Source organism: Anser anser (genome assembly GCF_964211835.1).
Source record: "Anser anser genome assembly, chromosome: 15".
NCBI classification, from domain to species: Eukaryota; Metazoa; Chordata; class Aves; order Anseriformes; family Anatidae; genus Anser; species Anser anser.
In genome coordinates this window covers 5,776,436-5,789,730 of record NC_139736.1, presented here as the reverse complement: position 1 = coordinate 5,789,730, position 13,295 = coordinate 5,776,436, and the positions used below count along the sequence as shown (strand labels likewise).

Genomic DNA, 13,295 nt, shown 5'->3' with positions numbered 1-13,295 from the left:
CTGAAGCTCCTCCCGCATAAAGGCCAAAATGGCTCTGCACACATCTGGCCACAGACAGGTCATCCACAGGAGCTTTGTTTAGAATAACAAGAGGATGAAGAACAGGGAGAGAGGGATGTCAAGCTACACTCAAGGCAGCGTGGAGCAGAGAAAGGCACGGTGGAAACAAAGATAATTTTAATTGGAAAAAAAAAATACCTACTCTCCCCCCAAAACACAAAATGGTCTCTTCCCCTGCACGTGTCCACATTTCCTCCAACACAGACTTCAAGTGCAAGGGCCAATGCTCCCTTCTGCTCTCCCAAGCAGCTCTGCCCTCTTAGAGAAAAAAATAGAAGGAGTGACAGCCACTGCTCTAAGACCCCGTGACAGGACTGGTCCCTGTTTGGCACAATATTCAGGAGATTTTTCTCCCACAGTAATGGCATCTCAGCCAGACAGTTCTGTCCTTGCCCGTTCTGATCTTCGGTCAGCACGCCCTCCTCTTCCAGCAGAGTCTGGCCTGCTACATCATCTGTGATCCTCCAGCACGTGGGATGAAATAAAGTGCCTTCTTACAGGGCCTCAATGCAGCTGATGAGTCCAGTTAAATTAATTCCTCTGGAAGCAGAGCTCCCAGAACCACGTGTTCATATCGTTGCCTCCATGTGCAGAACCTTCAAGGCCTCTGAAATTTGAGAGCTGGTGTCGATCTGGCCATACATCCCCACCAGGAAAGCCCTGTGCAGTAACACTGCAGCGTGCTCTGTGAAAGGGAGAGACACCATGAGGACTGAGAGCTCCAACATACGGAAAGAGCAATCCAGCAGTGAACACCTGGATGAACGTTTGTAGCTGTGCAAGAAGTTCTCTCCTTCTGTAAGAACGGGGCATAATCCACCACCATCTAGCAGCCCTGTGGATACGTGATTAGGTGAGGGATCACAACTCAGAGAGGAAAATCCCAAGGGAACAAATCGTCTTCAAGGAAGCCTTCCTTGTCTCTTTGGCAAATCTCTGTGATGCTCAGACCAAAGCTATTACTGATATAGAGCACCCGCACGTTTGATGGACTGGTCTAAGCAATGCTGACTCCTAGCAGCTTCCCAGAGAGGCTGCTTTCAGAACAGGAGCTCAGCCTTGACCCCTGCAAGGCCACTACGCAAATACCAAAGAGGGCAGATGCCAACATACCTTGGCAAAGGAGGGTATACTCAGGCAGGTTCCTCAACGCTGTCTGCACCACCTCAAAGTCTCGGCTGCCAAGGCAGTACATGAAGGTAGGAAGGAAGTCTGCAGCAATGCTGGGAATAAAACACCACAACGTCAGCACAGTCCAGATCGCCATTAACAGGCACGGAACAGGCAGCCAGTGCCCATCAGTGACTCAGGGTAGCCAAGTCCCCGCGGTCCTCACCTGGGGTTGTTCTGAATGGAGCGCAAAGCTAGGCTGAAGGCCAGATTTCGGCAGGACTCCTCCGATGAGCTCATCAGCTTCTGTAGGTTTGTCTGAGAGCAGGTGCACAAGTAAGGATTACAAAGCCATCCAGGGATCAAAACTGTGCAGACTTGTGTTACTGCCCCTTCAGCATCCACCCAACCCTACGCACATCCAGCAGGCACTAGCTGAGACAGGAAATCCCTCTGTGTAATAGGGATCATCTTGTTTTGAATGCTTTAGAACACCCTCCTGTAAACTTATGGCACATGGGACAGCTGAAATTTACCTATATTTCAGTATTTGTATTTTTTTTTTTGAACAGAGCTGTTCTGCTCTCTTCTTGCCCCATTACTGGGAAGGGGACAGAAGATTACTTCTTCCTCTGATATACAGAAAAGCTAAAGTGGATGATGATGGACCCAGCATGCAACAGAGAGAAGACAGTAGGGAGGTAAATATTGTCTGCTGTCAGAAAGCCCAGCTGAAGTTGCAGCATTTTCGGAGAAATGTAACAACCTCCCAAAAAGCAGAGAAAGGACAGCACTTAGGCTGGCCATGCAACACAGACCGTGGTGAAAAGAATCTTCTATTTCTAGTGGCAGTTTGTGACACCATACTCACAGAAAAAAAGGAGAGAATTTCTGGCCTCCGCCTGGACATCTCATCAATGTCTGTCAGCACCTCCAAGATGTCTGGTGGAAGACACAGATTGAGAGGGGTGACTGAAATTTACTGATCCAGCAAAAGAGCTATAAACCCACGTCTCTAATCAGTCAATTTTTACTACCTGCACACACAGCTAGAGTAATAAAGGCAGCTCTTCAAAAAGGATGAGAACAACCTGCCCAAGGTGGGGCCACCAAGCACTGTCATGGCATGGGCAGGGGAAGGAGTGGTGTGGGGTGTGACGTTTCAATTCCAGAGCACCTTCTTCTGTAACTGAAAGGTCTTTACAGAAAGCCTCTTTCAAGAACAGTGCCCAGACAGGATTTCTTCCCCCTGTTTCTAGGAAAACTGTCACCCCAATACCACAACTTAAGTCTGATATGAACACCGGACACCTGTGATTTCAGAAGACCTTTGGAGATGAAGCGTGTTGTTCCCACATGCCAGGTTAACATGATTTTCTTTCATGAAGGTCATTTGAGAAGTTTGTTAGAAATCCCATTTCTAATCAGTTTGGTATTTTTATGGCATAAAAAAATGGTGCTCCTAACAGCACTCCAGAGCTGGGTCACCATCCGTGCTGGCTGAACACGAACCGTAGCGTGTCCTGAATTACTCATATCACCTCCCAGAGTAAGATCCCTGAAAAGCTCCAAAGCAGAGGCAGTCGCAGTACTGCCACGCTAAGTGACAACAGCATCATGGGAAGCCTCTGTCACAGAATCCCAGAAGGTTATGGACAAGTCCATCCAAAACAAAACCCCAGCTTAACTGCTGGAGACTTCCAAACAAGACAAACTGGAAACTGGCCTGCAGCTGTCATTTAAGTAACAGGGCTGGCAGCTGTCTGCACGTGCCTTACGTTCTTGTGCAGCTCTGCAGGTCCTCACTTACCCTCAACTGTTTGGCCTCGAGACAGCCTCTTCATATACGGGGCCATTTCAGTCGGTGTGAGAGGAGTGAAGAGAGACACGTTGACAAGGGGGAGAGAGCCAGCTGCTGCTTCCTCTGGGGCAGAGAGAGAATAGTCACTTCTACGTAGTTTTAACAGGGAGACAGGTCCAGTGTTCCCTACCAGCCATCAGCTGATCAGCAATACCTTAATAGATTTCCTGTCTCTCGGCCTCTAGCCCCACTGCACCTTCTGGTACCCCTCTGCTGATGCAAAGAAAGCAAACCTTCCTGACCTGTCTTAATACTGGATAGTTCTCCCATGCAAGTTGTAAAGAGAAGAGTGGAGAAGTCAAGGTAACTTTAGGGTCTCCTGACAGGCTGACCCTGACGTGAGGCTGAGGAAGGTAAAATCCACAGGGAAGAAACTCACTCTAAGAGCTATTCCACACCAGCAGCAATACCAGTGATGGGGAAAACAATCTATCACCCGTCCCAGATACTGGCTTCAAACCGTTGAGTATACAAGTGCTATTCTCCATTCTAAATACCTTTTCACTGGAAGTAAGGACTCGATGAATCCCTGTGGGTCCCTTCCAATTTGGAATATTCTGTGATTTTTATGAAAAGCATCTGCACTTCAAAACGTACTGCATTTTCACTAGCTGGAATAGCTTTCCAACACTCAGACTCACCATCCTTCTCTTCTTCAGAGCCCCTGTCCAAGATACCGCACCTACTAGGTAGACTCAGCCCAGCCAGGAGGGACTTCAACATTGCGAGGTCACTGTTGTCTGATGACAGGTCACTAGAGGAACAGGTGGCATGTTTAACTTTAAATAACAATAAGGGTGTGAAGACAACTAACAGCACACATATGTACACTGAAATAGGATAGAAACAAATTTCTTAGAAGCAGGAACAAGATTTCTCCTTTCAGCATAATAAATTCAAACTCATTTGTACCTACATCTGCAGGTGGGATCCTGCACCCACTGCTCAGGGTATAGACCCTCCTACTGGCTCTCTGGAAGTGACTGCAGGGCACCGCAGCGCCTTCCAGGGGCATTAAGGCATTATGTGAGTTGGAATTGTCACCTGACTTCCTTGGGCTTAGCTTTCACCTATAAAAAGGGAGACTGCTCATCTTAACAGACATTTAAGTGACCTGAGGATGAAAAAGTGCCACATTAACAGCTATTGTTACATCCTCTTGCTGTCTCCTGTCCAATTATCTCATGGCAGCCTGCCTGACCAAGCCCTCCACTGGGCTAACCGGAGTAAGGAAGCTTACTGGAGTGGATCGGAGTGCTTCTGCAAGAAGGAAACCGCTGCTTGAGCATTGCATGTGATGTACTTCTGGATAAACTGGACAAACTTGCTGATGAAAGCAGCCAGGTGCCGTGAGGATTTCCTGTAGTTCTGAGAAAGGGCAGGGAAGATGAGAGTTAACAACAAAACAGCAGTGATGCGCTGCCCCATGCTGCACCTCTGGGCTCCGAGGATTAGATCCCCGATCTCAGGCCTCCCCTTTAAGCTCCCCCCAGTACTTGATACACATTTTAGCTCTAAATCATGCAAAGGCTCTCCCTCTAGCGGCTGGCAGCCCACACACGGATGCAGAGCGGGGACTTTTCCTACCAACAGCAGCCGGATAAAGGACAGCAGACAGTCCCATAGTGCCGCCTGGTGCTCGTTCTGGAAGACCTGTGGCTGAAGCAGCTCCAGGATCCCCAGGATGTGGATGAAGAAGGTCAAGTGGTTCTGTTGCCTGAACTCCTGGAAATTGAGGTGAACACGGCCATGCAGCAGAGCTGCAATCATTGGCAAGTGCCTGAAACACCAAACAGAACAACACTCAGCTCTAGCCTCTTCCTAGATACAGTTACAGGTTGTTACACCTCAGTTCTTGTTAGCATCCCTCATCCTCTCCCAGAGTTCCGGGTTTAATCCCTGTATCCATGGAATCAGCAAGCACCATTTCCCATTTTTGCTGCTCTTCTCTTAACTTTCACACATGAATGCAGATTCTGTCACAACCATCACGATTACTCCAAACTCGCTCCCCTTCTAGGGCAACGGTGGATGCTTTTCAGTGAACCCAGCCACACAGAGGGTGAAAGGGGAGAGTGGTACCTAAGAAGTAGGATAGGATGAGCCACAGCTAGCTTCCTGCAGGCCATGTTGGCATCCCACACACGGCTTTCAGACGACTTGGAGTCACTGGTGTCTGCAAGGAGGTTAATGAATCTGTGAACCAGGGCATCAAGCTAGAAAGAAAAGTAGTGAGTGAACAGTTAAGTTGAAAGCAAAAGCAAGCCCCTGGCTCTTCAGCAGTGTTTCCCAAATACATTCCAACTACAGATGAGGTTAACAGAAATTATTTTCAGCTAGAACCTGTGAGCAGATGCAGCGTTCCAGCTGGCACAGGATCTGAAGTCCACAGTCCCTACAGACATCAAAGCAGGATCAGACGCCTGCACACTTGTGCTTTACAGAAGCCTTTGGCACACAAAAATTTATATAAGCAGAGCTTCACATATTTTATAGTCAGTCATTGCAAAATAAACTACACCTCAACTCCCTGCTCCTGAGAGTGCGGGCAGGGAAGGGGCAACTGAAGAGCAAGGTAAAGAAACCAAAATGACCCAGCCAGCATTTGACAGTCCTCTCCTTTTAGTCCGGGCATCACGGTAGCGTTCAATCTGGGTGCGCAACTGGAGAGGGGCTTTCCTGTGTCTCTAAATTTACCTTGCAAGTGCTGCTGTCTCTGGCTCCTTCACTGCTCAGAAGCACCTCAGGCATAGACACAAGTTGCTCAGGGAGTTGCAGGTACATCTGAAGCAGAAGGTCCTGGCAGCATTTTCCCACAGAGCTAAAGAAAAAATGGGAAATGTCACCCTCTGGTTACTGTTTTAGTTCAACCAAAAAACATTCCAGACCTATCAGATTCAGAACAACTTTCTTGCATTCGGCAAAAAGCTCGTGTAAGAGTGCAGCCACCACTAATCTGAATCAGTGTTTTTTTTTTCAGTCTGAATTAGTGTTTTTTCAGTCTGTGCTTCTTTTAACTACTTTCAAATCATGCACAGTCCACAGGGATCCACATACAATCTACACGGATCTACACCACTATGGTACTTCCAATGCTGGAAAAAAAAAAGTTACATCAAGCATTTTATCCTGTATTCCTGAAAGCAAAAGTGCCTGCAATTTCATTTAAGGTCACCTTCCTGGTTCCAGTAGCACTTAAAATGGCATCTTATTTCCCCCAAATCTCTGGGAGAATATTGTGTGTAAGCAGTTGTCATATGGGCTGTGGAACACTATTATTAACGAAGATATACTGGCAAGTTTCCTCATTACCTGGCTGCCTGTGCCCAAATAACTACAATTAGAGTAGACAGTGCCCTCCATTTGCAACCCCACCTGCTTCCCCACTGCTGGATGCAGCTGGTCAAATACTCTGTTACTTTTTTGATGCTCTCAAGGTCCCCATGAGAACAACTGAGCAACAGAGGCAGTCGAGACTGGATGAGTGTGCAGGAGGCCTCTTCTGTGTTCTGGTATCTGGTTTCTGCTTCAGCCAGGATCAACTCCACCATGCTGATCAACTCTGATGCCTTTAGGTGGAGCACAAATTCCTCACGGCGCTTCTATAATGCAAGACAACATTCACAATGAATCCCTAGATCCTTAGTCCCTTCTGGTTATGCCTTCCCCGCATAGAAAGGAGCATCTCTTACGAGCAGACTTAAGAACAGCCCTGTATCCAAAGTCTGAAAGCACGTATCCCAACCCCCCAAAGAAACCTCTTTACCCCTCTACTATTTCTGAACTCATTTACTTCCAACCCAGCGTGCATGATGGGACAGAAGCCATAACTGAATCATCAAACCAAAAAAAATTCCTCTGTGGAGAAGAGATGCAGTCCCCTACTCTCGGTGCACTGGGAATTATCCCACACCGTGTTTTAGCTTGCTCACAGCTGTAGCCTTGTGACTAGATCTTTAATGGATATTCTGGCAACTCTGCAGAAGCTGCAGAGGAGATGTCAAGCGGGCAAACTTATGTGTGTTCATATGAGCTTTTTGGACCCCAAATTGCCACTGCAATATTTAGCAGAGCAGAGCAGCTCAGCAACCAGCTGAGGTACAGGCAGCAAACTTGGCATGCTGCACCCCTATCACTTCAGCCACCTCTTGGCCATGGAAAGCCAGGCAATGTGAAAACATCACCTCTCACCCCCTCTGGAGATGAATCTTGGAAGAACTGAGCCACTACCTGAGGAGTTCTTTGGTCCCTTCCCTGCCAGATCCGAGGGATATGAATACAGGCCCACAAGAAATCCAAGGATGCAGTTGGGTCAAACCTGCCAGAAGACAAAAGAAGACAGATTTGCCATTAGAGTCAAAGCAGCCCTCAGGCAGCACACAAACACATGGTATCGTCTCTAAACATCACAAATACTGTGAAGAAAAACATCTGCAAATGTAAAAATAGGATCCATTAAGTCCCAAGAAGGGGTTTGGTTCTGTTCCCAGATTGTGACTAAATATTTCTTGAAGTAAGCACAGCACAGGGTATGCAGCTGAACTAATGGCATTCACTAAGAGTACGGTGGCTACAGAATCTTGCACCACAAAGCCAGAAGTCTGTCATAAACATAAACAACTGGTACAAGCAGACCAGTGACCATACTGCCCCAGAGTCCAGAACATCCTACCTGTTATCCTGGATTGCAGAAATTACTGAAATTGTTAGTGAGCAGGAAATCAGTAATAAAATAGTGACAAACAAATACTGCCAGCTTTAGACACACTGCTAGTTAAATCATGGCCTGACTTGCTACTTGCTACCAGTGTTAGTGTTTCCTGGTCTGTAAGTTTAACAAATTTAAACATGGTACTACACAACTGCTGTAGAGCTTCATTGTTTGAGAGCAACATACAGGAGCTGAGAGCTGGGGCTGCTCCAGAGATCAGAACTGGGGGCCTGATGCCAGGAAGGGGGATAGAGAAAGACTGGTAACAGAGTTTAGTACAAGCAAAAGATCCAGCAGAGCCTGCCCAGGTACAGAGACTCCCATCAGTTCGCTATCCAAGCCATCTTTCAAACCCCATGTTCATAAAGATTATCAACAAGGGCAATGCTAGATAGATTACCCAGCGATTAGCACTTCCTGTTTAAAACACAGCCAAATCTTTACCTGCTGTTTGATGGAAGGAGCACATAATATTTATATCAAGGTACACAAATCAGCATGACTGAAATCAGCATCCCTCTCACAAAGCCTTTTTTTGGCTAGGTGACATCTCTTGGCAGACGCACCGTGGAACGCAGCAGCTCTTGCTCTCAGCTTCTGTTTGCTCTCTCAGACATAACGTTTTAAGTTGGGCGATTTGCTTGGCCCAAAAAACAACTCACCTCTGCTCCCGGTTTCTACACAGCAGAAGTCTGATGCACTGGTGCAGAGTGGTCCAGCTGGACTGGTGAGTGAGGAGAGCCAGGAGATATGGACGGAAGGAAGGCACCTGGGACCCTGCCTGAAAGTACAAAACGAGGAAGATTTGTATAAAGAGATCATTACTGTGAGGTGGATGTAGGAGATACCTTGTATTTTACAGAAGGATGACAATACAAGCAAGCAGATAGCAGAGAAGACAACAGATGGATTTAGGATATGAACTGCAGTACTGTCTAAAAGACCATGACAGAATCCATGAAATTCAGTTTTAGTCTTAGCTTTGGCATAGCACTTCTGGACAGGCTATTTGTCTGCCCGCAAAAATACCAATGAAAACACAGCTGGTTGATCTATTATGGGACTACGTTGTATCTGCAAGGCTCTGAAGTTCTGAAAAGAACAGGCCTGAAGAAATATAAAGATCAGATGAAACATGCCTTGATCTGATGTACCAGAATCCCCCTCTTAGTAAGCATGTATGGCTTTGGAACTGACATAGCAATGTGGAAAAACACAGAACTCTCCCTTGCCCTGTCTCCAGGTGCAGGTCAACACCCCAGAAATGCGGTTTCAGCACAGCGGTCCCTCTGCCCAACAACTCTTACTTTGTTCCAGGAGAACAGTAGCTTCTGCTGGAGATCCGGGCAGCTGCTTATCACCTCTGGGTCCAACATCTCCAGCCAGTCATTGAGAAGGCCAGAGGAGGGCCCCAGCCAAGCGGCTTCAGTGCTGAGGAGAAAAAGCCAGTATCAGTGGTGATGCCATGAAACCAGGCCTATCGGTGAGTTCCCAACATTGCCTGGGCTCACCTGCAACTGTCCAGCTCCTTCTTCACTGGTGTCTCTTCTTTGTCCTGGAGCAACAAGGAGCTCACCACAGCAATTGGTTTCATGGCAGGAAATCTGGCAGTGGTCTCAACAGTAGCTGAGAAGAGGACCGTCAGGAGCTCCTCCAAGTATGGAGAGTGAGTTTCAATCAGACCTTGAAGGGCTAGCAGAGGCAGAAACGTGTCAGTAACTACAAGATGTGGTGAAAGCTATGGAACATCATAAGGGTATCACAAAGGCAATGAGTCCCGAATTTCCCAGAGCATGGCTCAGTAAGGAGGACAGAAGAAGTATCTTGGACAGTAGGCTTCTATTTCTGATGGGGTTACTGGAAACCAGCAGTTTGCTGAAAGACTTAATCCCAGACACAGGTCGCAGTTTATAAACCCACATACCAGTGCAGGGGAAGGAGGTGATACAAGACAGGACCAAGTTCAGACCAGTTTGCATTTTCTGATCCAGGAAGAAGGCAGCTTCCCACTGCCTACACACAAAGCGCTCCCTTGAAGGGCTGGAAGTCCAGCCTGCTGCAGCTGTGGGGAAGAAGAGAGGACAGACACACCTTTGCTGACGAGCTCCGGCTCCACGTTACACTTCTCTCCTGATTTCAGTGTCGCAATGATGGCACGTACTGTGGAGCTGATCAAGTCAGGGTCGCGACGGAAAGTCAGAGCTTCTGTGAGGTGCAAGAAGCCACCTCGAACTGCAAAGAAATTACAGCATTGGCATCACAGGGACAAAGCCACATCAGGCTTCTCTTCTAGAGATGCACCAGGTGGTTGCAGGGCACAACTAATCAAACACACACACCTACTATGCTCTACTATCATTTCACTCCTAGTGTAGCTCTGGACAGCTCTTCTGCATGTTACAGGGACACATGGCTTAAGAGAATACTCTATAACCACAAACCCATTTCCATGCATAAGCTCTTGGTCTCCTCTCTACAGATGGCAGATGACAGTAACTCTACAAGTCATGATGTGACCTTGTTTCACGAGCATTCTTGTGTGCTTATCTTCCAGGACAACAGCAAGCACAGAATTCCTGGCCTGAGCAATTGGAATTTCTCCCTGAGATCCACTCTGCTTGGTGAGATGCTAGTAGGTGTCTACTCCAAACCCCTGGAGCCATATTACTTGTTTGCATCCTCATGGAGTTTTATAGCACAGTACAAAACTGATTTTTCCCTCTTTTCACTACTCAGCATACCTCTATAAAAAGCAGCCCACCCGACTTTCTGCTCTGGGTGCAGTTTCATTTGTTTCCCTTTCTTGTCCCACTTGGTCCACTCTGAATCCCACAATCTACCCAATGCCAGTACCGTCACTGATCCTGTGCCTTGAGGAGTACTGCACAGCAAAGGCCTTCAGCTGAGCACGGAGAGGACCATCTTCCACTGCGGGGTTCTCCAACCACTGCAGCATCTGCATGAGGACTTTGAAGAAGAGCGAGGAGAAGGCAGTGTCTTGTGGCATGCAGCGCTAGGGAGAGCAGCAAAAGAGACCTGCTTATACACACTTCAAGCATACAGCAAAGATAGCAGGAGAGGCAGACAGTGGCATGTACTGCCAAGAATACACAGAGCACACCTCCTTTATTGGATCATAGCTCACAGCAGCCTCTAATGTACAAAGCAGAAACCTCTGTCACACCCAGACTACATCTCCAAGCATAACTAAGGGTAACTTCGTGCCTTCCTCTATCATGATAAAAAGAATGAGATATTTCATTGGATAACTCTCAGCCTGCTCCAAAGCTCTCTAAGGAATTACAGACTTCGACTCTCAAATTGTCTGCAAATGCCTTGGCTTGCAAGACGTGTCCATGCTGCAAAACAGCACAAATTAGAACTTCCAAAACCAACAGTGACCCACAGCTGCCAACCCACAGTGCCACGGAGTTACCAGATCGGTTAATGTACACCTAACCCTGCACATAAGCTCTCAGCACTGCTAGACTAACGAGGCCAGCCTGTATCCATGTGTCCATGAGACAGCTTGAGTCCCTCTACACCATGCTCCCCAGGCTGTATGTCCAGCACTACACGGGTAGAGGGTCTGTGCGCAGCAGAGTGGATGCACTGCAGATTTTCCTTTCCTCCTCACCCCTCTTTGTTCAATGATACAAAGATTCTCGTCCTATGCTGCTCACCTGATACTGGTACAGCTGGCGCATCAGCGGGCAGGAGATGAAGTGGTTACGATGCATCGCCATCACCAGCGCTCCGCTGTGCGGTGAGTTTATCAGCGCAGCTACTGCCTGGAGAAGTCGCGCGGTGATCCCGGTCACTTGTGTGTTCCCCTGGCGGATACGAGCCAGTTCCTGCCCCAGGGCCTGCTGCAACGCCAGGGCAAGCGGGCGCAGGTTTGAGTTCTGCCACCGTGGGTCTGGATTTAGTGGGAAAAGCTGGAAGGATACAGAGAAGAGCGCATTTATGAGAAAACAAATGAAAGGACTTGCTATACCATAAACATCCCTGAGGCAGAGGATTGATTTACCTTGTACAATCATACTGACTGCGGACTAACTAGAACCTTCAAAGAGCTTTTTCAATTTTTTAGTGCCTGGTACAGGAAAAGGCACAGCATCTATGCAACGCCAATATAACTGTCAACACTAACACTGCGGGGGGATCACCACACTGCCCAAACACAAGCAACCAACTTGGCCAATTAGCTCCCCGTAGGTTTGTCCTGAAATCAACAGAGAGAGTGAGGCTCTGCTAGCAGACATGCCAGGGTACAAAAGCTGTTTACATATAGCTTTGCTGCCAAGGCCCTGTGAGCATTTCACAAATCCTCCATGCACTGCAGAGAAAAAAGGCACTATACACAGAACAAACAATGTGCAGAGATGGCAACAAGCTAGTAAGCACTGACAGCATTAGGCATGATCAAAAGCCACATCATGTTCAAATTACAAGAAAAAAAATCCATCCAGTATCAACTCCACCAGGCTGTAATGGTGCAGCCTTATTTTATGCAGGGTTTTCTTACTTGCTGCCTGCAAACGCTGAAGGAGGAACAGGGCAAAAAGATGCAAGTATAAGGGATATGGTTTGTGCAAAGGTGCCACAGGGAAGCAGCTGAGGGACAATCAGCTTGAGGTTACACCAGTACCTGCAGAAAGATGCCTGCTAGGTCATCTTCTGGGCCCAGAACCCGAACCTGGCTTAAAGTTCGGATCCGGCTCTGGCCTTGATTGTTCTCAGGGCTAGATTTTGACCTCGCAGTCTCAGCACTGTCTGTAATAACAATAAAAGAAAAGAAAGAAAAATGCTGTTATGCTGCCTAACATCTGGAACCCTAGCACTGGATCACCTTCAGCTTTACTGTCTCTACTGAGGAATTCAGTAGCTTTCTTTCAAGGCCAAGCAAGACCTCCTTTTCTGTAACTGCTCAGAACAAATCATTATAGTAAACTCCAAGAATACCGGAATTTCTCCCCTTAACAGGAGTGAAAAACTCTAGGAAGGACTAGTGTCTAGCTGTAGTTTGCTAATGCATTTCATCACAACCACTTCTGGAACAGTTTTTCCTGGTCCAAACATCTTTCCTCTGCAACCATTGAGAGCAAGAAGACTGACATTCAGAAGTTTAGGCTATGCTGGGCAGTACCTCGGCGGGCTGGTAAGGAGGCTGTGAGCAGGGAGTGGAAAGTCTGGCCTCCTGTCGCTCCTCTTTCATGCTGAACCTCCACCAGGTGAGCCATGTAGTCTGAAAAAGGACAAAATACAAACGTGTTGTCTCACCCTCTTTAGTAAAGCAGTACAGAATTGGTTGCTGTTGGTGTAGCTACCAGACGAAGAGATTTTGCTGTTACTATGAACGTTGTAAACATGTCGCAAGTCAGCCCTATTTCTTTTACAAGTTAGCCTCCAGATTATCTCTCTACTCTTTATAATCCCATCCAGAAAAATCCTTCTCTACTTCAAGAAATACGGCCAAGAGCCATCTAGACAAGCGCCAGGGAGAAACAACAGGCTGCAAAAGCAGAGTTTGCAGAACTAGTTTGGATTTTT

At 47.4% G+C, this 13,295-nt stretch overlaps 1 protein-coding gene across 2 annotated transcripts in view; it reads right to left on the bottom strand.

Moving 5' to 3' along the window:
• Nucleotides 1–160: 160 nt before the first annotated feature.
• INTS1 (integrator complex subunit 1) overlaps nucleotides 161–13,295 on the bottom strand; it is a 27,929-nt gene continuing 14,794 nt past the window's right edge. Inside the window, exons 28-47 of one of the 2 annotated variants that reach the window (XM_083800115.1) lie at nucleotides 12,892–12,990; nucleotides 12,394–12,518; nucleotides 11,426–11,680; nucleotides 10,596–10,755; nucleotides 9,834–9,974; nucleotides 9,254–9,434; nucleotides 9,050–9,173; nucleotides 8,405–8,523; nucleotides 7,262–7,349; nucleotides 6,407–6,633; nucleotides 5,729–5,852; nucleotides 5,114–5,247; nucleotides 4,619–4,811; nucleotides 4,272–4,399; nucleotides 3,673–3,785; nucleotides 2,981–3,094; nucleotides 2,042–2,112; nucleotides 1,397–1,488; nucleotides 1,174–1,283; nucleotides 161–745 (exon numbers count right to left, since the gene is read on the bottom strand). In XM_083800115.1, the coding sequence (XP_083656241.1) occupies nucleotides 630–745; nucleotides 1,174–1,283; nucleotides 1,397–1,488; nucleotides 2,042–2,112; nucleotides 2,981–3,094; nucleotides 3,673–3,785; nucleotides 4,272–4,399; nucleotides 4,619–4,811; nucleotides 5,114–5,247; nucleotides 5,729–5,852; nucleotides 6,407–6,633; nucleotides 7,262–7,349; nucleotides 8,405–8,523; nucleotides 9,050–9,173; nucleotides 9,254–9,434; nucleotides 9,834–9,974; nucleotides 10,596–10,755; nucleotides 11,426–11,680; nucleotides 12,394–12,518; nucleotides 12,892–12,990 (2,714 nt within the window). In that variant the 3' untranslated portion in view covers nucleotides 161–629. Of the gene's footprint in view, nucleotides 746–1,173; nucleotides 1,284–1,396; nucleotides 1,489–2,041; nucleotides 2,113–2,980; nucleotides 3,095–3,672; nucleotides 3,786–4,271; nucleotides 4,400–4,618; nucleotides 4,812–5,113; nucleotides 5,248–5,728; nucleotides 5,853–6,406; nucleotides 6,634–7,261; nucleotides 7,350–8,404; nucleotides 8,524–9,049; nucleotides 9,174–9,253; nucleotides 9,435–9,833; nucleotides 9,975–10,595; nucleotides 10,756–11,425; nucleotides 11,681–12,393; nucleotides 12,519–12,891; nucleotides 12,991–13,295 lie in introns of those variants that run through there. The other variant, XM_083800116.1, reaches the window with a different exon arrangement.